Here is a 27,891-nt window from a genome sequence, read left to right as displayed (position 1 = left end):
GCTTCTTTACTGGTTGCGTGCCTGTATGTGACTTGCCATCTTCTGGGAAAAGAAGCATCTTCTGCAGAAAGAAGGGACAACATCCTGCCTGGGTGTACTTCCTAACTGTCATTAAGACGTTTGCTAATGAGTCACCAGCTCCAAACTACCGTGACCTGGGAGCAGCTTGGCAAGGAATATGTTTGAATGGCTCTGCCAAGCCTTGCTAAGATGGGGCTGTGCTGATGGGGTGGGGTGGGGCTGGAAAACAAATGAGTAAAAAGTTGGTGTTGGAGGGACTCTGCCATTACCCTCCAGGCTATTTGAGTTATACTGACATCTAGTGGCTCTTGTAAGAATCTGCAGGAGGAAGAACAAGGTATTAAAGCAATCTCTGACGAGAGAGAAGTCAGGCCTGACCTTGTTCTAGTCCAGAAGATTCCCTCCCACAGGCTTCTCCAGGAAAAGCTCTATTGTGCCCTTGAGGCCAGGGAGTAACTAATATCCCAGTGGTTTGGATTACAGAGCAGCCACTGTACTTGATTTATGTAGTCGCACGGGCATACTCTGGCTGTTGCTGGTGGGCAGCACGAGGCTGCTTGGAGTTGTCCTTCCAGGCTGAGCACATTCTAAAGCTTCTAGGGAAAGAAGAACTTGGGAGAAGAGGAGGCAAAGGGAACACTGGTTAATAAGACTCAGGGAATTCTGGGATGCACCAACCGTTCATTTAAGGCATTGGATCTCAACCTTCCTAATGCTGCAAGCCTTTAATACATTCCTCATGTTGTGGTAACCCCTCAACCCCAATCGTAAAATTAGTTCATTGCTACTTCATAACTGTAATTTTGCTATTGTTATGAAATGTTATATAAATATCTGATATGCAGGAAATCTAATCTGCAACCCCCAAATGGGTCGAAACCTATAGATTGAGAACCACTGATTTAAGTAATGGGGAAGTGGTGGTGGTTTGGGGGCTAGCAATCCTTAAAACCAAGAGAGAATTCACAAGTCCATCCAAGGGTTATTATCAGGAAGAGTCACACAGACGAAAAAGCCCAATGATAAACTTATTGACTAGTTGGTCATCTCAAGTAGAAATCAAATCACATCCGTCCTACGGTCTTCCTTATCCAGGTTGACTGCTACCTTCAGTGATTTTCATACTGCTCAAAAGGGGTTTTGTTCTATTTCAGACACATACACATGCTCCATTTTCCTAAAAGGCAGATGAAGCCAGACTAGTACGTACAGTCACTAAATACACCATGACCTTCTGAGAGCTTGACACCTATTTATTTGGAATGGGGTAGTTTCAAATATACACAGCAAGAAAATGGGAAAGACAGATGTAAAGACATCGAGGCAGCCAGATTAAAATATAAAGTCAGGTTCTAGTGTGCTTTCCGTCAAGAGCAAATTTAAGTGTAAGTATCGATGAGGTTCCTACCTCTGTCTGTACCATCGACATTCGGTATGAGCGCATTTCTGACACCAGCCCTAAGATGTCCACAAATTCATGGTCTCGGATGTGCTGCAGGAGCCTGTCCAGGGCAATGAAGGTTCCTGTCCGTCCCACACCCGCACTGCAAGAGAAGGGTCAGATGGCACGTGAGTCACACTGGCGTCTGTGCCGCTGAAGACCAACGGAGATCTCTAAAGCAGGCAGACAGCGGTGAGAGGGGAACCTATTCTCCCACTCCGCCTTGCACTTAGCTGGGTTCTGAGAATGCCCTGGTGGCTGCCGCTGCTTAGATGTCACATTTTTAATCATCACTGTTCATTCTTTAAAGAGGTAAGGCTTTGTACCATTTCTGTGGATGTTTTTGAAAGAATACTGAACGCCCTGAGGAGAAGACGGTTCACCTTCCCCTTAAAGGCCTTAGGAGTAGGCTTTCACACATACACATACACACATACACACACACACACACACATGCACATGCACACACATGTGTACACACACATACATACACACACTCACATGTGTGCACACACACATGTAGACAGACGCACACTTACACGCACGCACGCACACGTGCACACACGCACACACACATGTGCGCGCGCGCACACACACACACACACACACACACACACACACACACACACGTACCATTCCTGGAACCCATCTCAACTATGCTAAAGGCATAGATATAGACCTGTATTGCCAAGTCCACATGCAGTCCCCAATTCTGCATGTGAAAGTCAGTTCTGCCCTTCTGCCAATCATCCGCAGAGCCAAAGAGCTGCAAACTCTAAATTACATCGACATTTTGGGTAAAGAGACAGTTGAGCCAATGTGGAATTCACTAGAAGAAAAAGAAAAACCCAAACTAAAGAGTTCAGAGCCCAATTTGCTTCTCCTATTAGATAACTCTTCTCTCCAGGGGCTTCTCAGATGGATGCTCTGCCACCAAGTGTGTGCTTGTAAAGTCACATGCCGCGTGGCACCTGCAGCTGGCTGTGAAAGGAGTGTGTGAGTCTGACCCCACAGGGGCAAGCAGCTTTATTTTCAGAGAACTGTTTTGAGAATAATCTCATGTTCAGCAACATGCTTTGAAACTGCAAAAGTCTAAGTTGGGCCGATGAGAAGGACCAGCTCCTTCAACAGCAACTTAACAGCTCACAAGCATTGCTGGTCCTGAACACACACACACACACACACACACACACACACACACACACACACACACACACACAGTGTGTACACATACATGTGCACACAATATACCTGTACATTCACACACATTTGTGTACACACATACATACATGCACACATATAATGTACACATATGTATACCTCACCAGAACATACACACACACAACCACAGGATTAACATTTTAGCCCACTGAGACAAGGTGCTAGATCCCATATTTGAAAGGTACTTGCACAGGATGGGAGAGTTGAGGTTATGTTCCCTAATATCCATCCCTCTACCTCTACCTCTGATAGACATCCAAAAGTTTTGAGCATATATAACCACTCTATAACATCTTGTCACTGGGTGCATTTTGTGTTCATTTGTGGGAGGGCAAGGTTTACTTCAGAGGAAACACTTCCCATAAGGAATTAGTGATTTAAAATAATGTTATAAGCCATTTGTCCCGTTTTACTTTAAGTTCTGAATTTCCAGAAGCAATTTTGAAGTGCAACCACATTTATCTAATACACCAAATATTTTTATGTTTTCTTACCATCCGCCTTCTCTTAAGTCTATTTTGAGCCATGAGGAGCTTTGTAGAATTTGACCTTGTATTTATCATGCAGTATCTACTCTGGATTTCGATGGTGATGTCACATGGAACTTGACGTTTGGAGACCCACGTGCCTAGATCTGAATCTTAATTTCTCTATGCTTTAGCTGAATTAACCTTTGTAAATCTTTGTATTTCCCCTGTGTTCTTTTGCTTTTAAAATTGGGATACTAATATTTTTAAGCCCATCATACTGACACACGTCTAGAATCCCTGCAACTCAGAAAGCTAAGGCAGGAGAATCATTGCAAATTTAAGGCCAGCCTGGGCTAAAGAGTGAGTTCAAGGCCAGACTGGACTATAAAGTAAGATTCTGTCTCAAAGAGAGCATGTAAAAAAGTGTATGCTACAGAATATACTTATGAAATAACTAAATGGTAAGTAAGCAGTGTTTACAGCAAAACATCAACTAAGTAAATATTTTAACATAATAATTTATGATTAAATCAGATCAAGGTTTGATGGGGGAGAGAAAACCCATGTGGTTTGTGATGGCTAATACTGTCAACTTAACAGATCCAGATGTGCCTAGGAGGCGAACCCCTGGCATGCCTGTGAGGGCGTTTCTAGACAGGTTGACTGGGGTAGGAAGATCTGACGCGAAGGCAGGCAGAACGGGTGCATGGGCTTCAGCCTTTGCTTAAATAAAAAGAATGCTGCACGTCACCAGTGTTCATCTCTCTCTGCTTCACAACACGTTTTTGTCACACCGGTAAGGCAGGTAACGCACAGAGAACGCCAGCTGAGGTTACCTGCAGTGGATGATCATGGGCCCTTTGCTCTTGGCCGCTTGCTGTCGGACCGTGAATACAAACTGCAGGATGCTCTCCGCGGCATTTTCTGGAGGCACGCCGTGATCCGGCCAGGCCGTGTAGTTGAAATGCATCACATCCTGTGCCTCATCAGCCTGGAGAAGGGAAACGCCAAAGACCACGTATTAGTCACCTCGTCTACACTTAGCATGACGAGAGCCACCCTTGAAGACCAAGGTGGGGCTACAGTCTTCTTTTTAACGCCCATCTCTTCCAAGCTCTGAGCACCTTCCTGGTACTGATCAGGTCCTGAGGAGAAAGGTTAGTTGTAGCTGTATGAAGCAACAAGAGGTGGACACACAGGCTAACCTCTATCTGTTAGCCAGTAGCTAAGAACGAGAGCTTATGCAGACTCAGGTTAGCATCCTGACTCTGCCAGTTAGAAGCCGTCTCAGTCCTGGCCAGGAAAATTTGGAAGCTACTATTGCCGTTCTTCTTAGAGTCCTCTGCCAGTCCAGCATATCACTTTCCCTGCAGGTGGAATCACTGGTCCCTCACTCAGAGACATCCTCTGGACGACGACGATGAGCTTTCCTGGGAATTCCCAAGAGGTCACACTCATGTGGCGAAGCATCCTGCTGGCTGTGAGCATCACCAGTGCACGGTACTCCATCTCTCCAGCGGGTGTGGCCAGCACTACAGTGGTATTCACACCCCCAGCATTCTCGGGGTCTGACTGAGGTCTGACTCCAACTGAACCCACAGCCATATGTAGCACGCTTCTTTGACCCTTGCATATTTGCCAAAAATACACTTTTCAAATAACAACAACAACAACAGCAGCAACAACAACAAAAGGCATTTGTCAGAGAAGTCCTGCTCTGAGATCTGAGATGAGGAAACCTGGTGCAAGGCAGACTCACTGGGCTTCGGTTTTCTTATATCTAATAAGGACTGCTGGTATCAGGGCCATGGACACTATGAACAGGAGAAGAGGGACAGGTGGCGCCTGTGACAGATCACAGTCATCAGAATGTCTGCGTAATCACCAGCACCTGCTCCCATCTGCTCAGTCGCTTGTATGGTTTGTTCTGACGTAAGTCAGTTTGTATATCATTGTGGGGCTTTGGGGGCCCTGCTTGGGGTTTGATTATATAGACAGGGAGACATCTGTATAGCATAAGGCTGTTGGCCTGTTTGCTGAGTCGGTCTCTCCCTCTGCCCCTGCTCCAGCCACCAGCTCTTAATTCCTCAAATTCCAAACTTCCGTCTCACACAGAAAGCCTAGTGGGAGAGATTCCTCCCCCAAGGCAGCTAAGTTTCTTTTGAGGGCAGGGGAGGAAGGGATAAACTTTTATATATCCTTCCAGTTTGGTTAGGCTGGCACAATTAGCAATTGAGAATACAGGGCTATACCTTCATAGCCAGTTGATACAATATATGTGGGGGTAGGTTACCCCAATAGTATATTAATCCTATTCATATTGATCCATGCACTGAATTTCTCTTTAAGCTAGATATGTAGCCACCAGAATAAGGATCTCTCAAGATCAACTCCATTTAGTCTCCAATAAGTTAAAAGAATGACTTGGTTCTTGTTACTAACTATGAGGATGGTTCCCACACCAGGCTCTTCTCAACTCTGTGGTTCATTCCTCAAGCTTGCAAAAACCCTACAATCCACCCAGTGGATAGAATATTCTAGCAAAAACCTTGGAAGGTCTGGAATGTCACAGGATTTTCCCTATCCAATTACATTAGTGCAGAGGAGGCCTGTGATTGGACAGGGAAAAGGGAGGCAGCGCTAAGAGAGGGGGAGCCGGAAGGCGTCTTGGGGGAGGAGAAAGGAGAAAGGAGAATGGAGGCTGATGCGATGTTATCATAAGGTTAGAACAATTGGAATAAAGCTTTTCTCATTATCAATTGACTCTGAACTTATTGTATTGGCATCTTGTAAATTGTGATTATATTAATACATAAATCTGATTGGTTAACTATAAGCTTTGAGAGTTTTAATTCTACCAGCTAATTGAGTGTTGTGATGGCTGACTGCGGGGTGTGTGGGGCATTGCATGGTAGGGAGAGGAACTCAGGGTTGGTGGGCAGAGAGACCTCCGAGATGAGAGGCCCCAGGTGTCCTGTGGCCCAGAGGGGCCAGAGAGTTGGCAGATAAAGAGAAGCAGGAGGGTGGAGAGTTGGTGGGTTATTTTTTAATATTTCCCACAACACTGGAGCTCAAGTTTACATTCAGGAGGCAAAGAGAAATGAATTGCAAAGAGCAAAACTGAGCAATCTTAAGCAGAATTTGCAACTATACAAGTAGATTTTTATATAAATATGTGCAAATTCACAGTAAGATTTGTAGAGATAACAATCCCATTTCTTCAGCTATACACACTGCCCCTTTGGCACTCTATGCCACCCATAGGCAGCACAAAGTGTTCAAAGTGACCCATGCATAATAAACGGTGCAGAAGAGCAGGAGTTCGACACCAGGGGTGTTCGAAGTTAGACATCAGCCAGCTTGTCTTGTCTAGAAAGGCTCACAAAACATGGTAGCTCTGTCCACATGCTGATCATCATATCATCTCTGCATGACCACATTCCAATGCAGCCAATCTGAAAATGCAGTCAGCTAATAAATACAAGTGGAAGGAAAATGAAGAAAACCACCAGACTGTCTCTGGTCTTGCCATGGCTCTGAGGCAGGACCAAGGAACTGGCAAGAGACTTTTCAGTAGTTAGTAAGGCTCAGGGTCCACCAGAATAGGATAGGTTGTTGATATTTACTCGGTTCACACATCCTGGAAAGTAGCAAACCAGTGTTACAAACGTTTTCCTTGTTTAAATGAGAAAACGCTTCCGTTTGATCTGATCCACTTATCTTAAATTCTCTTACTCTGATTTTCTCATCTACATATTTTTTCTTGTTGAGAAAATACCTGGGAACTTTACACATCTCAATATGGAACAAAGCAACAAGGATGGGTATAAACAAAAAGTTGAGAGGAAAAGATTGTTTCATACAGATGGATTGATTGTTTTTGGCCAATTTAGATTGTCAGTTTACAACCAGAAGAGAGCTTCAGCCACTTGTAACCTCTGAACTGCCCTATAGGCAAACACTATTGTTTACTGCTTTATTTCTGCTGTTGAAACTCCTAACGTTTGCCATTGAAGGATGGGGACATCATCTAAGACCAAGGGCAAGAAGCATATCATTGATCACAGAATGATCTGTGTAAGTCTTCCCTGTACAGCGAGTAGGCATGAGAACAGACCCTAGATTGTATTCCGTATGATTTTTGGTTTTGGTTTTCCTGTTCTCAGATGCAAACATGGGAAAGATTTGTTCTCTATTCTTTAGCAGTTTGCACTGGCTTCCTTACTGAAGGCCAACTCAGTTTAAATGGTGTTAAGATTGTGAAATATCACCTCTGGTAGGAAATCTATGGATTTGAATAGTGCTTTATTAGTATTGAAATAGCTCATTCTATGATTCATGATTCATTCATCCTAGGGAGACAGAGCACTTGCTGGTGAAACTGTGGGTATCCAGCGAGAGGAAGAGAAGCTGTTAGGGCGGGGTGCTTATATGGAGGGGCATGCAGGGCACTCTGTGGTAGGCAGGAAGGAGCTGAGAGTCTCAGACCTGGAAAGCCGGATAAAGGAGGGATAGTGCATTTGAGTGACTTGCTTGGAGAACAGGATGAACTGGACAATTCAGAAGAACTGAACAGATGGAACAGCCTGTTACATGCTCACTGGGGTGTGACTGGATTTGTTTGCACATCCCAGAGAAAGCTACTGCCAACAGCTTATAGTGAAGAATGTCTTGCTTTTTCTTTCTTTCTTTCTTTCTTTCTTTCTTTCTTTCTTTCTTTTTCTTCCTTCCTTTCATTCTTTCCTGCCTTCCATATTTCCTTCCTTCCTTCCTTCCTTCCTTCCTTCCTTCCTTCCTTCCTTCCTTCCTTCCTTCCTTCCTTCCTTCCTTCCTCTGTGTGTGTGTGTGTGTGTGTGTGGGCTCTCAACAGACATCCTGCTCCAAGGGGACTACACTAGTAGAACCTACATCCTATGGAGTTTTTATAGATAGCAAATGTGCTGACTGTGACTGAAGTGAGCACTGGAGTGTGGGGTAAGTGGACTGTGCCACCAGACAGAAGAACTGGTAAGGTTGAGCAGGCCCAAAGCCCGTGGAATCTCAGACTTTAGAAGAGCAGGCATGAGGCCAACTCCCTACCAAAATATATAACCACAACACCCACTGAGAAGACTATGACCAGTTGGTCATGTAGCATAACAACCCAGAGTTCTCCATGTTAATGAGGTAATAGAGATAGGCCCTGAGTCTTTAGCCAATGAGCTTCCCTTTCTGACCATTCCTTCTGGTAGAAGGTATTTAATCCCTTGTTCACCCTGGGTAAGATTTCTGCATTCACATTCACCATCATAAAAAGCAGTTTGGACAAAGAAAGAGGATCATCTCCTTCATCAAGGATTGCTGGGATGGAGGGCAGGGTGCTTTATTATAAAGAGACACACCTAAATCTCCCGAAGAAGGCCTTCTCTTTTCTAGTCACTCTGTTTTCTCTCAGTACTCACTCAGTACTAACCCAGATTCCATCCCCATTCCCTAGCTGTCTTTCCCTTCTTGCTTGGCGCATTAATATCCTGAGGGGGCATACAGACCCTCAGACCCTCATTGCCAACTCCCAGCGTTATCCCAGTGTCTGGGTACACAGGAAACTGAAAACCATAGCATCTGTCCCAGACCCCCTTATTTATCACCGGGGAAACATGGGCTGGGACTCCTATAATGGACTGTGTTCTGCTTCTCCTGAGTGGCTTGCTGGTAAGGCAGACACGCAGCCTAACCCTGGAGCCTAGCACAGATGTGATCAGCCTGGGCTGAAAGACTTGTCCATAGAGACAGAAGCAAGGCAAGGAAAATGGATCTTTCTGGAACTCGACCTAACTTTAAGAGAGACATGGAACCATAATTAAGGAGGCCTAGACATTGAAACTGACAGAACAAAATTCTAACTAGCAAGCCTCAGTTCTAGGGTTTAATTTGAAATGTTCCTGTGCCTCCCACACCTGCTCTTCTTATCTGATTAATGCAAGTGATGAGAACCCCTCCCTCTCCGGTTGTGGCTAACAGCCCTGCACAAGTTTGAGATGGACCAGTGCAGACTTTTCTTCATCTCCTCTGACCTTTGAAGACAGCATTGCATCCAAACCACTTTTGATAGAAATAGTAACTGTACCGAAAGTCAGATCGTTTTTGTCTCTTGCAGGTAGCAGCCTGGCAGAGCCTGAAGTGCACACAATCTTACACAGTGATGGTTTGATCTCTGGGCTCTTGTGTGTGGGGTATTGGTGAGCTGTAGAAATGGAGACCACCCTCACTGAATCTGTTGGAAACTTACATAGTTGATCCGGAAGTGTCTGCTGGCCCAGTCTTCCTCCTCTTCCTCAGAGACCATCTCCACGGTGATGTCCCCATAAGCAATGGGCTCTTCTGTGAATGGCCAGTAGTGGTCACATTTTACCTGAAGCAACAATAACTCGATGTTAAAAGGCAAAGCAAAACAAAAAAGAAACCAGGGGAGAAATTGAGTTTGTGCTCACTGCAGGGTAGCCATGATCCTCCTTTCAAAAGAATCTTGCAGCCCCATGGAGAAGGTGAAAATTAAGCAACTTCAGTCACCTTCCTGACAGTGGACACACACACACACACACACCCGGGGCTGTGAATGGGGCAGGCATGGCCAACGGGCACTGGACCACATGGGTACACACCCTTCTTTTCTCATTGCACTGGGTGAGCATGACAATGATATGGGACTTCTGCTGTAGGACCATCTTCCAGAAGTCGTTTCTGGTTTCCGGCAGTGGACCCTGGGTGGCAATGTACTCCTGAGGTGAGTTGTATCCCTGAAAGAAGAGTGAGAACGTCAACACTCCACCAGCCCCCGTCACCGCCAAATGCTGTTGGCCGTTCTCTACCTGTGAGGACAACCGACACTTTGCTGATGACGAAGTTGGCAAAGGATCACACATCTATATAGCACTTCCTTCAGCTTATCATGTAGGCAGTAATCAGAGGGATTAGACGGGCTGGTGTGGTTTTAAGTTCTTCATTTTAGAAGCCTATCAAATCATGTCCACACCTTTTTATGTCAACCACAGTCTTTACTGCTGCTTTAAGTGCACAGGTGTGCAGCTGTAGCCCTTTGAATCTGAGCTCTGGAGTCTAAATCCAGGGGAGAGGTCCTTCAGTGTCATGACCTTCCTGCCGCTCTTCTAGTCTCTCACAGGGGTCTGTAAGCCTTTCCCTCTTTCAGATAGCAGTTCTAAACCAGCAGATTGTGACCCCTTTGGGGTTCAAATGACCATTTCACAGGGGTTCCATATCAGATGTCCTGCATGTTAGATATTCACATTATGATTCATAATGGTGCAAAACTACAGTTATGATGGAGCAATGAGATGATTGAGGTAAAGGATTGCAGCATTAAGAAGGGTGGAGCCACTGCATCCTGTACTCTGAATAGGAACAATAGAAACTGCCTTCTGCTCCTGACACTCAGCTGTTGGGTGTGGGCAGTGCTTCCTCTCCTGTACGCTTAGCCCCTGCGGCCTTCCACTGCCTGGACCGTGTGGAGTTGAGCTTTGGATGACCAGATTGTTATTTCTACTTACAGGAATATAATTGGCATTAATGTAGTCAGCTCCCTCCTCTTCATTCATGGACATTAGCCTCACTCGGCTGAAGTCATCTATGAAGAGTAAAGAAAAAAAGACATAAAAAAATCAGAATGGGCTGGGCAGTGGTGGCTCGGGCCTTTAATCCCAGCACCTGGGAGGCAGAGGCAGGCGGATTTCTGAGTTCGAGGCCAGCCTGGTCTACAGAGTGAGTTCCAGGACAGTCAGGGCTATACTGAAAAACCCTGCCTCCACAAACTAAAACAAACAAATAAACAAACAAATCAGAATGGAAGGAAAAATCATTCTGACAGTCTCTTTCAGATACCAAGTTAAATCAAATGCAGAGGAGGGAGGTGATCTACTGTTGTCTTATCTTCTTCTTGATAGCACACGACTATCTTCCAGCCACTACGTCCTCAGCTCTTCCATCTCTGGAAAAGTCATCTTCAAGTGCTTCAGGCAGGAACTAAATGTCTTTGTGACCATATGGAAAGCTATAGGATGTAGCGTAAACTTAGGATTTCCTTATCACACTGCAGCACTCAAAGAATCCGCTACCTTACCCAGAAAACAGAAGTGACACGGGCCTTTTGAAATTATTATTATACTCATTAGTTTAATTTTTTTGTTGCTGGACATGAAATTTAATGTTTAAGGTGAATGTTTGTGTGTGCGTGCATGTGCGCATACTCATGTGTATGTGTGTGTTCACCTGTCTGCATATGACGAAATGACTACTAGCCTTAAGGATATCTGCCATCTCATATTGTTATTCTTTTTGTGCAAAAGTGTATAAAGCCCATTCTATTATAAAACTTTCAGTGTTCCACACAATGTTGTTAACTAGAGTCCTCACAGTGTGTTTAGACTCCCTAGCCTTGCTCGTCTCTATAAAGATAATGTGTGGTGTTCTCCTACTATCTCTCCCTAATCCCAATCCCTGTTCTCGCTTTCTTGTGTATACTAGCACCGACTGTTCTTCTCAAGGTCCTGAGTTCAAATCCCAGCAATCACATGGTGGCTCACAACCATCCGTAATGAGATCTGACACTCTCTTCTGGTGTCTGAAGACAGCTAAAGTGTACTTATACATAATAAATAAATAAATCTTTAAAAAAAAAAGTATTATTGTTGACCTCTTTGAATTTGGCCTTTTATCTTGGTTATTGCTCCCCATTCTTTTGCTTTAGTGTATCCTGGTTTATATGGCTGACTTCTTTTTCAAACTTTTGGTGTATATTTACTCTAGGTGGTATTGAGTTTCATAAAGAAAACCTCTGGTTCTTGACAGTAACCAGGTGTCAATTGGATTCCCTCTCAAATTCATGGACTCCTTGTCTTTGATTACTACAGTTACCTATATAAATATGTAAGTACAAACTGGTCAGTTTATTTAGTGTTGCTTGTATATAAATGACTTCATACCACTTGGAATTGGATAAACAGGGATCTCGTCCCTGGGGAGGTCAGTTCCCCCTTTCTTAGCAGTCATTAACTGCCTGGAATCCTTTGTTTAGCAGTAGGGAGGATCCAATGCTCAGATGCAATTTGTGTGCAAGCGGTGTAATGAAACCTCCCCTCCACTGAATAAGATCAATGCCCAGCCAGGTCCAGGAAGTTTCAGCGCTGGCCCTGCGGTCCAGGCTACACCTGAGTCTGGCTGGGAAATAGTGATCTTGATTAAGTTGCAGCAGGAAAGCTTTGGCCTTTAAAAGACAGGGCTGGGATCAGGGCTATGGGCCAGCTTACATGGCAGGATGTTTGTGTAGCGGTTTTTACATCGGTTCAGTGGCAGATCTGCAGCAAAGTGTGGAATATCCAGACCAATCAACTTCAACTCCTGCAAACAAGAGAGACTGGTTTGAAGTTTCTGTGCACAGTGCAGATTGGATGGCTTTCAGTTCACCTTGGACTCTGTTCATGGATAAAAACTTGAACATACCCTTGGCTAGCTGATAATGCAGCGATTCCTTCTAAGGGCAGAACGGGCTTGCTTACCCACTCCGTTCTTGTCAGCCCGCTCTAGTCAATGAACTGGGTAAAACTTAGGTGAAATTAGAAGTCCACTATGGGCTTGTTTAACTTGGTTTCCTCTCCTGTCCTTTACCACAAGCCAGAAAGATGTCATGGTCAGGAACCCTGCCAATTTCAGGATGAGGTGACAACCCCATTAATACCCACAGCCTGAAGTAGAAAGCACTCCAGTGACACCAAGTACCTGTGCGTGTGCATGCTGAGCACGGCAGGGACTCGGGTCTCAAAGGTTGTTGGGTAGTGTGAGCTTCTCCCAGCTCATCCGGAGAAGGAAGATCTGTCTGGGAGACGGAGGGTGGGAGGCTTGGGAATGAAGACGCATTGCCGGATTATAATAAAGATGGCAGCTCACATAGAAGTCGTTCACATAAACCTTTCCTATTCCGTGAGGAAATGTGGGTATCTGTTTTCTCAGAGAGAGAGAGAAGCCTCACAGAAGTAGTGAAAGGGTGGAGTAAGGAGAAGAAAGCAATCTCCTCATTGTAAAAATATCGGATTAACAGCCTCTAAATACCAGTGACAGGACCCGAAGGCAAAGAATAAAGATGAATCGTCACGTGGAGACAAGCCCTAGACCGGAAGGCAGCACACTGGCTGGACATGGGCTGAAGACATGACGGGTGTCTTTACCACAGACCTTACCACAGCATGCATTGCTATTTTTCTTATAATCAGACAACCAGTGCAGTTCAAAAGATGAAGTGACTGTAAGGGGCATTTCAGCTGTTCATTCCCCATGTCTTAAACAAAAATAAGGAGGTCGCTCATACTCCCAGGTCACCTAGCAGTCTACATTATGATCTACTGGAATGGTGAATTCTGGTCTTGTACCATAAACAACTGAAGGAGCAAATCTAACAATATCCTAAAACACTTTAAGATGCATTTTTATTTTTTGTATGTGAATGCTCTGTGTGTTTGTGTGTGTTAAAAAGATCCTCGGTGTTTGGTTTTACTTAACATAGTGGGCATCGTTTTAATAACTTCCTTCAGAGAGGTGAGGAACCAGTTGCCATACATTTTGCGTATACTTAACAAGTTCAGTTGTGTGTGTGTGTGTGTGTAAAGGTGTGTGTGCCCGTGTAATGCTGTGTTGGCATGAACGTGGATGTGCCTGCATGGTGAGGCAGAGGGCTACGGTGGCTTCCCTAATAAGTTCTCCACTTCATTTGCCAAGACAGGGTCTCTTCCTAAGCTGCCTAGCAAGGCTGGCTCACCAGCTTACCCTGAAGATGCTTCGTCTCTGCCTCCTGGGTGCTGTGATTACAGGTCACCCCTCTTGCCAGGCCTCTCCCCAGGCGCCGCTGATCTGAACTCTGGAGTACTCACACTTTACCCAAGGTCATTTGTTCCTAGCCCCAAAGGATGCAGCAAAGCACACAAGGTCCACACTTCAAGTCTCTTCTCAACGGTTACCTTAAGGAATCCAAAGCTACAAGACTACTCTGGAAGAGGAGTTTGTGGATCTCTGAAAGATTTTAAAGGGAAGAGACACTTAAGGGACAAGACAGATGTTGACTGAGAGGAGAGGCCCCCACATCCTGTGCGACTTGATCCAAGCATTCTTCACAAAGTAACACACCTCAGGGGCCCAGTGTTTGGTCTTAGACCTCCTTCAAGTTGGAGGTCCTTGCTGCCACCCGACGTTGGCTTGCAGAGCTGCTGTCCACATGAATGGGACAACCTCTGTGGCCCCGGATTCTCTTTCTTGTTGATGCTTCATCATATTTGGATTGTCAAGATTATAAAATCTTACACCATTCGGGGTACTAGGCAGTCAGCCCTTCTTGGAGATGAACTGACAAGTAGGTGCCTCAGTACAAATTTAAATTTTGCCCCTCATTTCAGATAAAGCCTATGCACCAGTACCCTTGAAGCAGAAAATTGCTATTGTAATTGCACAAGTTTCTCATCAAGGTTTGCCAGTGGCTTGCTATATTACTCTTGTGAGACATATACAAAAAAAAAAAAAGCTCTAGTTTTGGAAACCTTAACGCAAATCAGCATTAATTTTTTAAGGTTAATTAGAGTAATCATGAGCGTCTTTAAATGATAGTTTTTTTTCCTTCCATTGATTAAGATGTTTTACAAGTGGACTTTCTTTAGAAAGAACTATAAAGGATGATTTTGTCCAAAAGAGATTATTGTTTCAAAACATCTTCCTTCGTTGTGTGTGCCACTTATAAAACACAGGTCTTTCGAAAGCAGCTTAAAACTCCTCAGCATGAGTTTGATTCTCCTCAGACAAATCTTATCACCTTTCCATCCTTTGCCGGCTTATATGTTAGCAAATAGAATTATTAAATTCAGCAAAGGCAGACGTTGCCCTATGAACACCAAGTGTGACGCCTTCAACGATGGCGTGACTGTGTTTGTTTTTGCTTTGACTGGCTTGGGTCTGTAATGACTCCTCTCTTCACCATTGTGTGCATAAAGTCACAACTCTCCTCAGCTCTCTGCCCCCAATTTGGAGACAGAAAAAAAAAAAGCAACTGGAAAAGGCCTCGGATACAAAAGAAACCTTGGAAACAGTCCCAGGAGCTGGAGAGAGGACTGAGTGTGTGCGTAGACGCTGACTCTCTAAAGACCTGTAATCCAGCGCTGCTGCCCCAGTTGAAAATGCCCTATGTTGGTAAGAGCTGCTTAATTGGCTGAGCACCATAAATGCAAATTAGCCCAGCAGAACTGCAGCAGAGCAGGAGGACCAGGAGCAGATTCGTGGGCTTCCTAATTTAGCTTGTCACCGAGCGGAAAATCAAACAAGTTTCCAGTTCGGCAACCCTGCAGGGAATTTTCTCTCACACTGTATAGAAACCGCAGAGGCTTAAATCTTCATTATGATAAAGTGTAGGGGTAAAGGGCCAAAGGCACATAAATCATTTTCGGGTTTCTGTTTGCCTGTTTTGCTTCTAACATAATCCATCATGGTTTTTATTCATCAGAAACGTCCCCAGGGGTTGAATGGTGATAGACAAGGAGCCGTGTCTGTATCAGAACCTATGAGTGTGATCCTTTTGTGGGGATGAGTCACTCTGTATGGATTACCAGACGAGAAGCCATGTGAGACTGTTAGAGTCTGGCTGGATGGGGGGGCCGTGGAGGGACACTCGGGGCCACCCGAGACTGAACGAGGTAAGCGAGTGCTCTCCTAGGAGGTCCAGAGGGAGAGCGGCTCTGATGCATCCTCAGCTCAGCCCCTGAATCCAACAGCTTGGAGAACAAAGATCTGTTGTTTTAATCCAAGGACACAGTGATGGCTTGCTAGGGGCCTAGTACAATTATCAACCCCAGTCGCAGTCTGTATTGTGACAGAGACTGTTGAAGCGCCCAAAGAAAGTACAAACTCGTACTCTGTGTGTGTATATGTGTGTGTCCCTTTGTGTGTGTGCATGTATATGTGTCTCTCTGTGTGTATGTATCTGTATGTGTGTGTGTCTATGTTTGTGTGTGTCTGTGTGTGTCTGTGTGTGTCTGTATATGTGTTTGTGTGTGTCTGTATATGTGTTTGTGTGTGTCTATATGTGTGTGTGTCTGTGTGCTTGTGTGTCTATATGTGTGTGTGTCTGTGTGTCTGTGTGTGTCTGTGTGTGTCTGTGTATGTATACTGCCATAACTGAACACCACAGAGTTGTAGTTTTAACCAAAGGATGCTATTATTTTTTATAGTCACGGGGGCTGAAAAGCCTCAAATCAAGGCGCCAACAATGTAGACTTCCTTGCTAATCTTTGGTTTGTAAGCAGCTGTCAGCTCTGTGTATTCTCATGATCAATGTGAAGCTGGGGGGAAGAAGAGGAAGGCAAACTCACTAGCTTCTTTTATCATACAGGCATTAACCTCACCACTCGACTCCCAGCTCCAGTACTCTGTCTATCCTAATTACCTCCAAAGGCCTCATCTTCACATACTGTCAACGAGGTGAGGCCTTCCATGAATTGGAAGAACAGCGTATCACTGTGTAAGGCAAGCCTAGGCTTTTAAAGCTAGCAGCAAGGTCAGTAGATGGCAGTACTTAGCGTTGACCTTGGAACACACTGGGCATTACAGGCAAGTGATTGGGGCCAATAGAGCCTGAGTCCACGGGGGAGACAAAGGGAGGGGAGACAAAGGGAGGGGAGAGAGCAGAGGGCCCATCTGTAGCAAGCTAATGTCACAACAGAATTGTGGTGTACGCTTACTTTCAGGTGACCATCAAGGGAGAATGGAGAGAGTAAGCTCTCCTCTAGTGTGGTACTGTATGGGGCTGTCGGGACAAGGTGCCACAAGTATGGTGACTTGCCACCAGATAAATTTATTGTTTCCTAGCTCTGGAGTGCACAAATCAGAAACCAAGGAATCAGCAGGACCACACCCCCTCATAGATGGCTGTGGTGGGGACATTTCATTGGCTCTCTTTAGCTTCTAATGGGGCATTCACCTACAGCTCAGCTGCATATGGTATGATCTCATAACCTTTGGCCATTTTAATTCTCTCCTCCATCTATCATGGTCCTATCTGAGAATGGGATATCATCAGTGGCAGAGTACTGGCTGATTTTGTGTGTCAACTTGACACAGTTATCACAGAGAAAGGAGTTTCAGGTGAGGAAATGCCTCCACGAGATCCAGTTGTAAGTCATTTTCTCAATTAGTGATCAATGGCTCCCTGGGCTGGTAGTCTTAGGTTCTATAAGAGAGCAGGCTGAGCAAGCCAGGGGAAGCAAGTCAGTAAGTAACTCCTCCATGGCCTCTGCATCACCTCCTGCTTCCTGACCTTCTTGAGTTCTAGTCCTGACTTCCTTTGGTGATGAACAGCAATGTAAAAATGTAAGCTGAATAAACCCTTTCCTCCCCAACTTGCTTCTTGGTCATGATGTTTGTGCAGGAATAGAAACCCTGACTAAGACAGGCAGGGAAACAATGGGGCCATGGCGAGTCACACAAACCTCAATGGGAGTTCGATGGGTGGGTAATGGAAGGGCAGAAATAAAGGACACCAACCCCCAGGGTGTCTACAGTAGCTCTCAAGGATGGGAGAGCAAGATACCACTCATTGGGGGTAATGCTCAGACCAATGCCACGGTGCCAGGAGAGGCTCTTGGAAAGAGACCAGATTCTGGGTCTAAGGGAATGAGAGGAGGGACAAGTCAAGGCTGGGAGCAAAGACCTTGTACCCCAAAAGTGATGGGGAGATTTGAGGTGATGTTGCCAGTGACAACTGCAGGCACTCTCCAGAGAATGGGGCAGAGGCAGGCTGAGGTGGCACCATGATCGGAAAGAGTTACTTGTACAAGTTACAGTTTTATGTGTATCCGTTTTTCTGAACAAAGACAGTGAAGGCCTTCACCTGTGTTTTGGTTAATTCCAAATGCCAGAGATGAACGGGAAAACAAGGACTACGTGGAATGGCAGGGGAATGGCCCCACCTCAAGCTCTGAGGTCTGGTTCTTCAGAAGCTTTCTTACCAGAAACATCACAAATGAAGTTGTCCCCTTACCAGTTCCCAACCTCCTTAAAGAAACATGTATATTTGGGTCAGAAGAGTCATCAATCTCTCTCAGATCAGATACTGAGTATGAAGGGAATTTATTCACTGAATAAGAAGTAGAAAGTCATATAGCTTCATGTATGACTTACAGCTGTATTGGTAATATATGTAAATCCAGACATTATCTTCAATTTGCATAATGATTACAAATGATGCAATTTCTCAATACACGTTTGATCTTTCAATGTTAGTGTGGAAATGAATTGAAGTAGGTATAAGTATTCATATGAGCAGAGTAAATACCCATTTCAGCTACTACTTCAGGCTTAGCTAGACTCAAGCGATTCAGCCATCTTAATACCTTCTTGGAGAGGTACTGTTGTTATAACTAGAAGCATTTTCCTTCTGTTTCAGTAATTATGAATACAAAAATAGTAGTAGAAAACCTGCAGCCTTTTATGTAAAAGTCAGGCGTATACACAGAGTGCAGTCAGGAATATCTCACTTCCTGGAAAACTGTGCCTCAATTTGAGGCACTGTGGGCTGTGAAGATTTGAGAATAGGCTGGAGGCTGTCAGGGAGAAAGGAGAGCCAACCAGCGTGGGCTCTTGGCCGAGCAAATGCTCGTCCAAATCAGGCTGTCAGAGAGAAAGAAACCACGACTGCGTTTATGCGTCTGCTTGGCTGGGCTGTAAGGCCCAGGTGCTGGACCACATAGCAACTTGTTATGAACATGGCAAATGAGGTTGTGATGAACTCAGTGGACTCAGTAAATTACTATTTGTACAAAGGGAGGCCTTATCCAATCAATTAATTGAATTAAGAGGGAAAACAAATTCGTCATGGAGGAGGGAATTCTGCTCCCTCCTGCCTGCAGACTCAGGAGTGCAATCTCAGCCTTTCTGTGGTTTACCAGCTGGACAGCCTGCCGTGAGGCCTAGACCTCCTAGCTTCCATAAGCAAGTTCATTAAGACAACCCACTCTCTCTCTACCTGTTGCTTCTATAGGCACACATCCCTTTGGGTTTCTGGAGAACCATGATAGACAGGCGTGGTAAAGCCTGCTGGCCTGTGCTCCACGTGAGGCCTAATGTTTTGCATGGGAATACTACTGACTGAAGACAATTCCTGATTGCACACCCTGAAGAAAATGTAATCCCTCTGCTCTTCTCTCATTAACTACTGCTTGTAGCCTTCACCCAAAACACTAACCAAAGCCACCCACACACATCGCCGCACTCCTTAGGGACTGGGCAGCTCTTGTTCAGTGGGAAATCACTAGTTGAGTTCAATCTACCCATCTTATAGGTAAAGAAACTGAGGTTTGGAAAGTCTTACCCCCCAATATGGACTTGTTGGTGGCCAAATAAATAGCAGTCCTTACATACAAACACAAGTGTTATTAGCTGAATTAAAATGTTCATATATACATTGATTTGGCTCTTGCATTCTCCCATCTTGGCCCAGGAATATGGCTGCCCCTCATTTAGGACAATTTAGTCACCTTTGCTTGCAAGATCTCATGTTGACCCTTCCTTCTTTAGTAGTAAAAAGAAGTTGCCTTGTAGTGGAAGATGGCAAAAGCAGGACCAGAGGGGAGCAGAAGTGAGGAATGGAGGGGATTTCTCAGGATCCGGCTTGAGCTCCCAGCCATCCCTGAAACCCACCGAAGGTTTAGCTTCAACCCTTTCTTCGCTCCACGAGATACATTAATATCCCTTCAGTAAAGCCGCCTTTACTTAGGTAAAAGCTGATTAGAATTACGTTTCCATTATGATAAAAGCAGTCTTTTTATTTTCAAACCAGAAAATGGCACTGAACTTCAATATGAGCATACAATTCCGAGACACAGTGATATTTACATGCTGGTTTGATGGCCTAAACTCTGAGTCCTCAGCAGAGGGCCTGACGCTCAGCCGCACCCACAGCATATATGGTGGTTTGATGCTGAACGTTCCCCAGAGGCCTAGGGTTTGAGCACTTGGTCCCTAGCTGGTGGCACTGTCTGAGAGGGTCATGGGACCTTCAGGAGGGTGGCCTTGCTGGAAGATGTACACCCCCAGAGACCAGCTTTGAGAGGTTTTACAGCCTGGTCCCCACTTCCTCAGTGCCCAGCCTCCTGTATAGCTGTGGTTGGAAAACTTTCTTTCCTAGCTTGGTTTTTTTCAGGGTATATTTTTAGCACACAGAAAGGTGTGGCCAAACCACATATCATTATTTTCATCTCTACTACTATAGTCATGCGGCTATCCATTTTTACAGAATTTTGGCTTATTATTAATATTTTAAAATTTCCCTCCTTCTAGTGACATACTTTCTGAAATGCCATCCTTACCGTAGAACCCTGAGTGCAGTTGAATTTCTGTTATTTGAGATGTAACACTGTGTGTGTGTGTGTGTGTGTGTGTGTGTGTGTGTGTGTGTAAGACACTGGTAATTTCATTGGCACCAGCAGGGACTAGATAACTGGTCAAGCTTTTTGTGAGATTTATCAAGACAGGTGGTAATTAGGGGCCTTTGCATTTGGTAAGGAATAAGGTCAGTGAGAAGGGGTGGTGGGTAATGGTTCTTGCTACCAAGCCTGATAACCTGAGGTGGACCCTTGGGCCTCAAATGATGAAGGGAAGAGCTGACTTGTGGAAGCTGTCTTCTTATCTACACACACCCTATGACCTGTGTTCTTATCTATATACACGTTATGGCTTGTCTACACACACAGACACACACAGACACACACACACACACAGAGAGAGAGAGAAACAAACAAACACACACACTCATAGTAAAATATTTTTTACTATATGGAAGGTAAACATTTGAAGATTCTTTTTACTCCCAAACTCCCTGAAAGAATGCCCACAGCCATTATATTGCTGGGCTCTGTTAACTAAAGCAGTTCTTGGATGGACAGAGAAAAAGGAGGGAGGTGATTAGAGAATGGGTGGAGAGAAGAAGGCATATGGGACATATGGGGAGGGGGGAACCGGGAAAGGGGAAATCATTTGGAATGTAAACAAAGAATATAGAAAAGAAAAAAAAGAAAAAAAAAGAAGTGAAAGAAATAATTCTTTGTTTGGTTCTGTACTCAAATTTTTTAATGGGGTTGTTTGGTTCTCTGGAGTCTAACTTCTTGAGTTCTTCATATATATTGGATATTAATCCTCTATTGGGTGGATGATTGATAAAGATCTCCTCCTACCCCCCATCCCCCTACTCCCCACTCCCCCCACCCCCACCCCCTACCCCCCATGCCAAAAAATAAATAAATAAAGGAGATAAAACCAGCTACTTTAATGGGAAAGAGAACTTAGGCTTAAAAAGGAAACTGTCAAACTTAGAAAGATCACCGTCTTCCCGTCTATCCCGGATCGTGGGTCAGAGCAGATGCTGTGGAGCCTGAAGTATGTGAGGCTTCCGGGAGCCACAGTGAGGCAAAGCGAGGACCCCGTCTGTTCTATCCATTAGCTCATTTCTGCTTGTGCAGGTATATGGCCTCATATTCAGTGTGTGCTTCAGGGAAGGGAGCGTGGTCGCTGTCCATCCTTCTTTGTCTCCACAAATCTCTCTCTCTCTCTCTCTCTCTCTCTCTCTCTCTCTCTCTCTCTCTCTCTCTCTCTCTCTCTTCCTCTATCTCTCTCTCTCCCCCTATCTCTCTCTCTCCCCCAGGTTTCAAAAGAAAGAGAAGCCAAAGTACAACACCCATTCAACAACACTGCTTGGAATCCTAGCTTAATGAGCACCCTGCTGTCGGCTCTCAAGCCTAGGAAATACAGGGACAGATGCCTGCCACCCACCCTGACTGCTGTCTGCAGTCTATGGTCCATGTCATTTGGAAACAACAAAGTCCAGGCAAGTGAAGTTCAATATCAGGCATTGGCTTGCTTTTAATCTCCTTCCTGCTGACTGTGCCTGATTTTTCAAAGATGGCGCCTCCTGGTCCCACCTCCTCACCTTTGAACCAACTCCTGTTCTTTCCCTCCCTGAATTTGCTCTCCCTGTGCTCTCCCCTTCTTGCCAATAGGGGAGGCTCCTAGATCAAGCCCTGAAGTTAAGGCAGCTCTGACATCACCAGCCTTCCTCGCTTAGCAGAATATATATCACATGTTCAACCCAGTGAGCAGGGGAATAGTTCCAGTGACCATTCACACAGTCTGCCAATCACAGAAGGGAGAAAATGACTTATCACTCACCTCAAACTGAAGAGAGAATTTATAGTCAGAGTCTTTGGCCATATCCTTGATGTAAGAATCAAAGTCATCCAGTTGAACAGGGCTTTGTCAAACACAAAGAAAAGAACGCTTCAAAATCAACATAATGGGCGGTATATTGGTCAACACCACACCTGTGTAATTGGTTAACACCACACCTGCAAACTTTTCTTGGCAAAAATAGAAGTTTCAGTTTTCTGGATTGAGCACTCACAGTTGCTACATTCTTTGATTAAGGCTGCCAGCTGGTAATAAAGTTTTAGGAAAAAGTATATATTCACCAGACGTCCTAGACACTAGGAATTAAGTTAAAAGTGAAGTGTAAGTCTAGGAGTCGCTAGGTGTTTTCTGTATTTTCTGAAGCTGTATTTTCTCCTCTAGACCCTGCCTTTCCACTTGGGCAGGGTCTACACATCTAGCCTCTGCTTCAGCTTTTCCATCTGTCTGTAGTCCATATCAACTACACAGCACGGGGTAGGTAATTGGTTAAAGCTGTTGACTAGCTAAACTACCCGGTAGGCCACTTGATAACATCCATTCATGCTAAAATTTTAGTAGACCAAAAGGGAATTAAAGTTCTTGGGACTCCATCTAAACTCCAATGTTTTCCTTCAGAACTTATGGAAACAATGATTCTTGCTCATAAACACACGGTAGTTCATAAGACATTCTGACAAGCTTGGTTGGTCCATATGAGCGGGGATATGGCTTAGCGGCCTGCCTAGCATGTGCACAGCTTCACCTTCGAGCTCCTCCTCTACAGAACGACGAACACCTAAGAGAGTCACGGTTGAGGGAAGAAGCTGAAGACTCTGCCATGGGGCCCCTGGGGAGCAGAAGTCTGACAAGAACCCAGGCAGAGTAAGTCCTCTGTAAAGAGGAGTCCCCACTTTAACCTTTTTCTCTTTCCAAACTACCAGCTAAAGATGGACTCGCCTGTCTAACATACTTCATTAGAGCTGCTTTCTCTGCTGTGTGTCGCTGTAGTGAGGCATTTATCTTAAAGCTGGAGTTAACACTTCTAAACTGTACCCTTGTTGTTAGGAATCCGGGAGCTAGCTATAGCGGGTTGGTCTGATACTGCTTGTATTCTAATGCTAGCTGTCGACCCTTAAGGCCTGGCTGCCCTCAGAGAGTCTGTATGTGACAGTATGTAACTTTGTCCCCCAGGTTATTCCTGATTGGTGAATAAAGATGCCTACAGCCTATAGCTGGGCAGAATTGAGATAAACAGGGCTTGTGGTTTTCGGGCTTGGGTCTGGGGGAGACCATGAAGAGAGAAAGGAAGGTAGAGGGAGAAGATGCCATGGGGTAAGAATCTTAAACTCATGGCCACGAGAGCCGGCTGATTGGAGTTAAGAGCAGCCCAGATGAAACATGGCAAATCGTATAGTGAGGTTATTGGAAGGGAAATAGACAAAATGGCATAGAGGATAGCTATCTGCCCAGCTCTAGAGCTGTCAAAGGCTTATTATGAATTATAGGTCTCATGTGTCTTTTATCTGGGAATTGAATAAGCAAAGGCTGGGTAGAAGTGGCCGATTGAGTTTAAATATTTCCACAACGTACAGGAGCATGTTTAGTGGAGGCAGACCAGATTATGATTGAGAAGAAGCAAAACCAAGAGGGATACGAGAGGATGGAGAGGTGACACCGAGAAGGGGGCCCAGAGGAGCAGGAGAGGGCATGTAAGGATGGAGCAGAATGGAAAAGGAAGGGAAGGTTGCGTGCAGATGAGGGGAGACAGGTATCTGGGACCAGAGTCCAGATCGTTCATCTTTGCATTTCTGCCTGGCACGTGGAAGGGGGCATCTCAGCGTGTCCCCCATCCCCTTTGCCCCGTGAGAATGTTCCTGGATATACTACCAGTCCCTCTATAGCTCACTTCAAAATCTACCAATAGTTTTTTGCAACAAAGGCTTTCCATTGTTGTCATGTTTCTCCCAAACAATCATCTCTTCTTGACCAATTGCCCTTCTCCCACACCCCTTGGCACATGTCAGTAGAATACTTAGTGGTGTTAGACAGACTTTGGAACAATTATTTTACTGTGCCCTAAAAATTATAATCCATTCAAAGCTAAAAATATAGTGTTTTATCTTCATATTTCTTTCGAAATATCAGGCAGACTAACACATGTATTGTGTTCTGTTTTTCTCTATCAGTAATAATGCCACCAGAGCCCCCTTGCCTTTTTGTACTAACACATCAGTGTTCTATCTGTGGTAAAACAAAATCAAGATTGAATTCTATTTAGAAAAAAAATGTTTCACTCTATATGTACTACAGAATTTTAATCAAGAAAAGGCTTGAAGCTGATTAACTCATAAGCGTCTCAAATGAATGGATGGTTAATTTCCACTCACCAGAATCATTCTCTAATAACCTAACAGCTCAGGAGGTAAGAAAGAGCCCAGGCTAGCTAATTATCTTTCCAGTTCATTATGAAGGATTTCAGAAATAGTATTGGCAAAGTATTAATTTTAGCATCAGCTAGAGTAAAAACCTTTCTCTGGAAAAAATGTAGAACTTCAAAACATAAACTGACCAGAGCTTTTGTTTACCTTTATGTTCACATTAGATGGTCATGTGTTTGGCATGTCACATGGCCTCTGGCAAGCTTTCTGTAAGTCCTGACAATCCATCCTTTCTAAGGCTCCTTAGGGTAAGGACTGATGCTTTTCCTGACCCGGGTTCTGTGATAAGCATCTTTTGTGGTCTCTCCATCCCTGGGCATCAACAACGCAGACTGTGCTTTTCAACACATACCATCCTCTTCCTTGACAATTTCTTCTATTTGGAAGCATGCTATCTTTTTGACCTAGGTAGATGAACTTGACATAGCCTTGAGTTAACAGAGACTGACTTCAAGGCTAAGGAGTTGCCCAGATCAGACTGGTTGGAGGGTATGCATGCCTGTGGGGAGCTGTCTGAGTTGAATTGCTGTAGAAGGGCCTAGACCACTGTGGGTAGCACAGAGCTCCCCGGCTTCTGTGGATTCTCTGGACAGGTGATTCTGCATGAGACACAGCAAGCCAGCAAACAGAACTCCTCCATGCTTTTTGCTTCAAGTACTTTTTTGTTTTGTTTTTGAGACTGGGGACAGGGTAGGGGGTATCTATCTATGTAGCCCCGCCTTCCTCAGAGGTTCTTATGTAGACCAGGCTGGCCGGGAACTCACAGAGAGCTGCCTGCCTCTGCCTCCTGAGTGCTGGACTAAAGGCTTGCATCACTACATCAGGCTCCTGCTTGGGTTCTTGCCTCCTTCCTAGGTATTGCACTGTGACCTGTAAGGCAAAATAAACCCTTCCCTCTCCAGGGTCATCTGGGTCAAAGTGTTTTCTCACAGCAATAGGAAGGTTTCACTCTGGAAAGTTAAGATCGTCACGGTGGGTGGAGCTCTCTGAGAACAACAGTGCTGTGAACTTACTTTGTCAGTTTCCTCTTCTTTAAGCCATTTTTACTCCTGAAAATTAAAAGAAAACAAACACATTTATCAGAATAAAAAGCGGATTCACATGACTGAACTTTAAATTTAATGTAATTTAAAAGTTACTTTAATTTTTTATTCAGTGCTTCAGGTTTGTTAAAGCAGTCTTCTGTCTGCGCAAAGGTAACAATTTCTGATTCACGTGAAGAAGCTATTAGGTCACAAGAGCACACCTGAACTTTGTATTTCCCCCCTTGCTGAAAACTGAGTTCTGCAAACGCAGCCGCTGGCTCCTGGTGATTACCTTAGCAGGATGATTTATTAGTAACACAAATATCCACGTCCGGATTTCAAGAGTCTATAGGCAGGAGAGAAGAGTTGGGGGACAAAGAACGAACACCAAGGAGGCAGAGGGCAGGATTCTTAGTTACAGACTGAAATAGTGTTGCCTGCCATTCCCACAGGCAGAGTGAACTGTGTCACTGCTGGGGGGAGGGGAGTGGCCTGCCACATGGTTCTTTTTCTTTTTAAAAAAAAAAAGATTTATTTATTATTTTATATTAGTATACTGTAGCTGTCTTCAGACACCAGAAGAGGGCATCAGATCCCATTACAGATGGTTGTGAGCCACCATGTGGTTGCTGGGAATTGAACTCAGGACCTCTGGAAGAGCAGTCGGCGCTCTTAACCACTGAGGCATCTCTCCAGTCCCACAAGGTTTTTCTTAGTTCATTAATAACCCATAAACTCAAACGCGGGAAGCGTTAGTGCATGGTTCAGTTAATTATATCCACTTAGGGCTATTCAGAGTGGTGGCGTTTGCCCAGCAGGTACAGGTCTCACCGAGTTTCCTCACACCACCATGGTAGCATCTGTGTGAAATACGTATTTTATCGTCTGTACAAGTGGCATGTGTTACCTAATTGAGCATGTGATGAAATGACAGTAAATATTGCTATAATCCACACCACAGGTCTTTAAATGGTTTAACACAGCCACACACATTTCCAATAATGTCAATAGAAAATAATCAGTTCTAGGTGCAAGTACTTCCTGTATCAAATTACACCAAAACTGTGACTGTGTGGACGTCTCAGCTCCAGAAAGCCTTTGAAAGAATGAAGCCGTACTCTCCCAGGGTCTTACAGCACCTGGCGCAAGGCCATGTCACACGGGATGTGGCAGATCCTTGTCATCCCACCTGCTAGACGCTTGTGTCCTTCAGGGCTGAGCATGGAGGGTGGGTGACATGGCATGTGGCCAGTGAACGGTCATTATGTTGAAGTGAAGGAAAATATCTTAAATTCACATTATCCTCACAACTTCACTTTAGTGAGTCAGTTATGCAAATTACACATCTTATATGGTGAGTGTGAGTGTGTGTGTGTGTGTGTGTAGTATGTATGTATATGTGTGTGTGCACATGGTCTGTGTGTGGGAGAATGTGGTGTGTTTGTGTGTTTGTTATAGTATGCATGTATGTGCAGTATTTGTGTCTGTAGTAGGTGTGTGTGTGTGTGCATGTGGTCTCTGTGGTGTGTGTGTGGTGTCGGATTCAAGGAAAAGGTCTCACAACTTTACTTAGTGAGTCAGTTACACAAACCACATATCCCGTGTTCTCTTTATTATGAGAGTTTTAAGGTAAGAGCAAAACTAGGGAATGGAGGAGAGAAGAGGCTGGCTTCAATGCAAGGGACAAATATCTCAAAGTCTGGGATATACGTGAGAAATTTTTTTTCCTAAGACCTAGGGCTGGCTCAGCCAGTACAAGGTCTTGATGACAGGTCTGAGAACCTGTGTCCAGCCCCAGAACTCAAGGACAAAAGAGAGAATGGATTTCTGAAAGTTGACCTTTGACCTCTACATGTTCACTGTGGTGTGACCCTGCAATCATACCACACACACCCCACACAAGCACACACAGAGATATACACCAAACCAAACACATATACACACATGAAGACACACAACACACACATACACACACATACACACACACACACACACACTACATGCATGCCCCTTTTCATCCAGGCATATACGCTCAGACC

General features: G+C 44.7%; 1 protein-coding gene across 1 annotated transcript in view; it reads right to left on the bottom strand.

Annotated features, from left to right (window-relative positions):
• Positions 1 to 27,891, bottom strand: part of Ptpro (protein tyrosine phosphatase receptor type O) — a 189,427-nt gene that overhangs the window by 7,513 nt on the left and 154,023 nt on the right. The window contains exons 18-25 of the mRNA XM_052172930.1: positions 25,841 to 25,876; positions 22,393 to 22,474; positions 12,453 to 12,543; positions 10,698 to 10,774; positions 9,795 to 9,929; positions 9,422 to 9,544; positions 3,990 to 4,144; positions 1,430 to 1,565 (exon numbers count right to left, since the gene is read on the bottom strand). Coding sequence (XP_052028890.1) covers positions 1,430 to 1,565; positions 3,990 to 4,144; positions 9,422 to 9,544; positions 9,795 to 9,929; positions 10,698 to 10,774; positions 12,453 to 12,543; positions 22,393 to 22,474; positions 25,841 to 25,876 — 835 coding nt within the window. The remainder of the gene's footprint in view (positions 1 to 1,429; positions 1,566 to 3,989; positions 4,145 to 9,421; positions 9,545 to 9,794; positions 9,930 to 10,697; positions 10,775 to 12,452; positions 12,544 to 22,392; positions 22,475 to 25,840; positions 25,877 to 27,891) is intronic.

Source organism: Apodemus sylvaticus, chromosome 2 (assembly GCF_947179515.1).
Source record: "Apodemus sylvaticus chromosome 2, mApoSyl1.1, whole genome shotgun sequence".
NCBI classification, from domain to species: domain Eukaryota; kingdom Metazoa; phylum Chordata; class Mammalia; order Rodentia; family Muridae; genus Apodemus; species Apodemus sylvaticus.
This window is presented reverse-complemented; position numbering and strand designations above follow the sequence as displayed.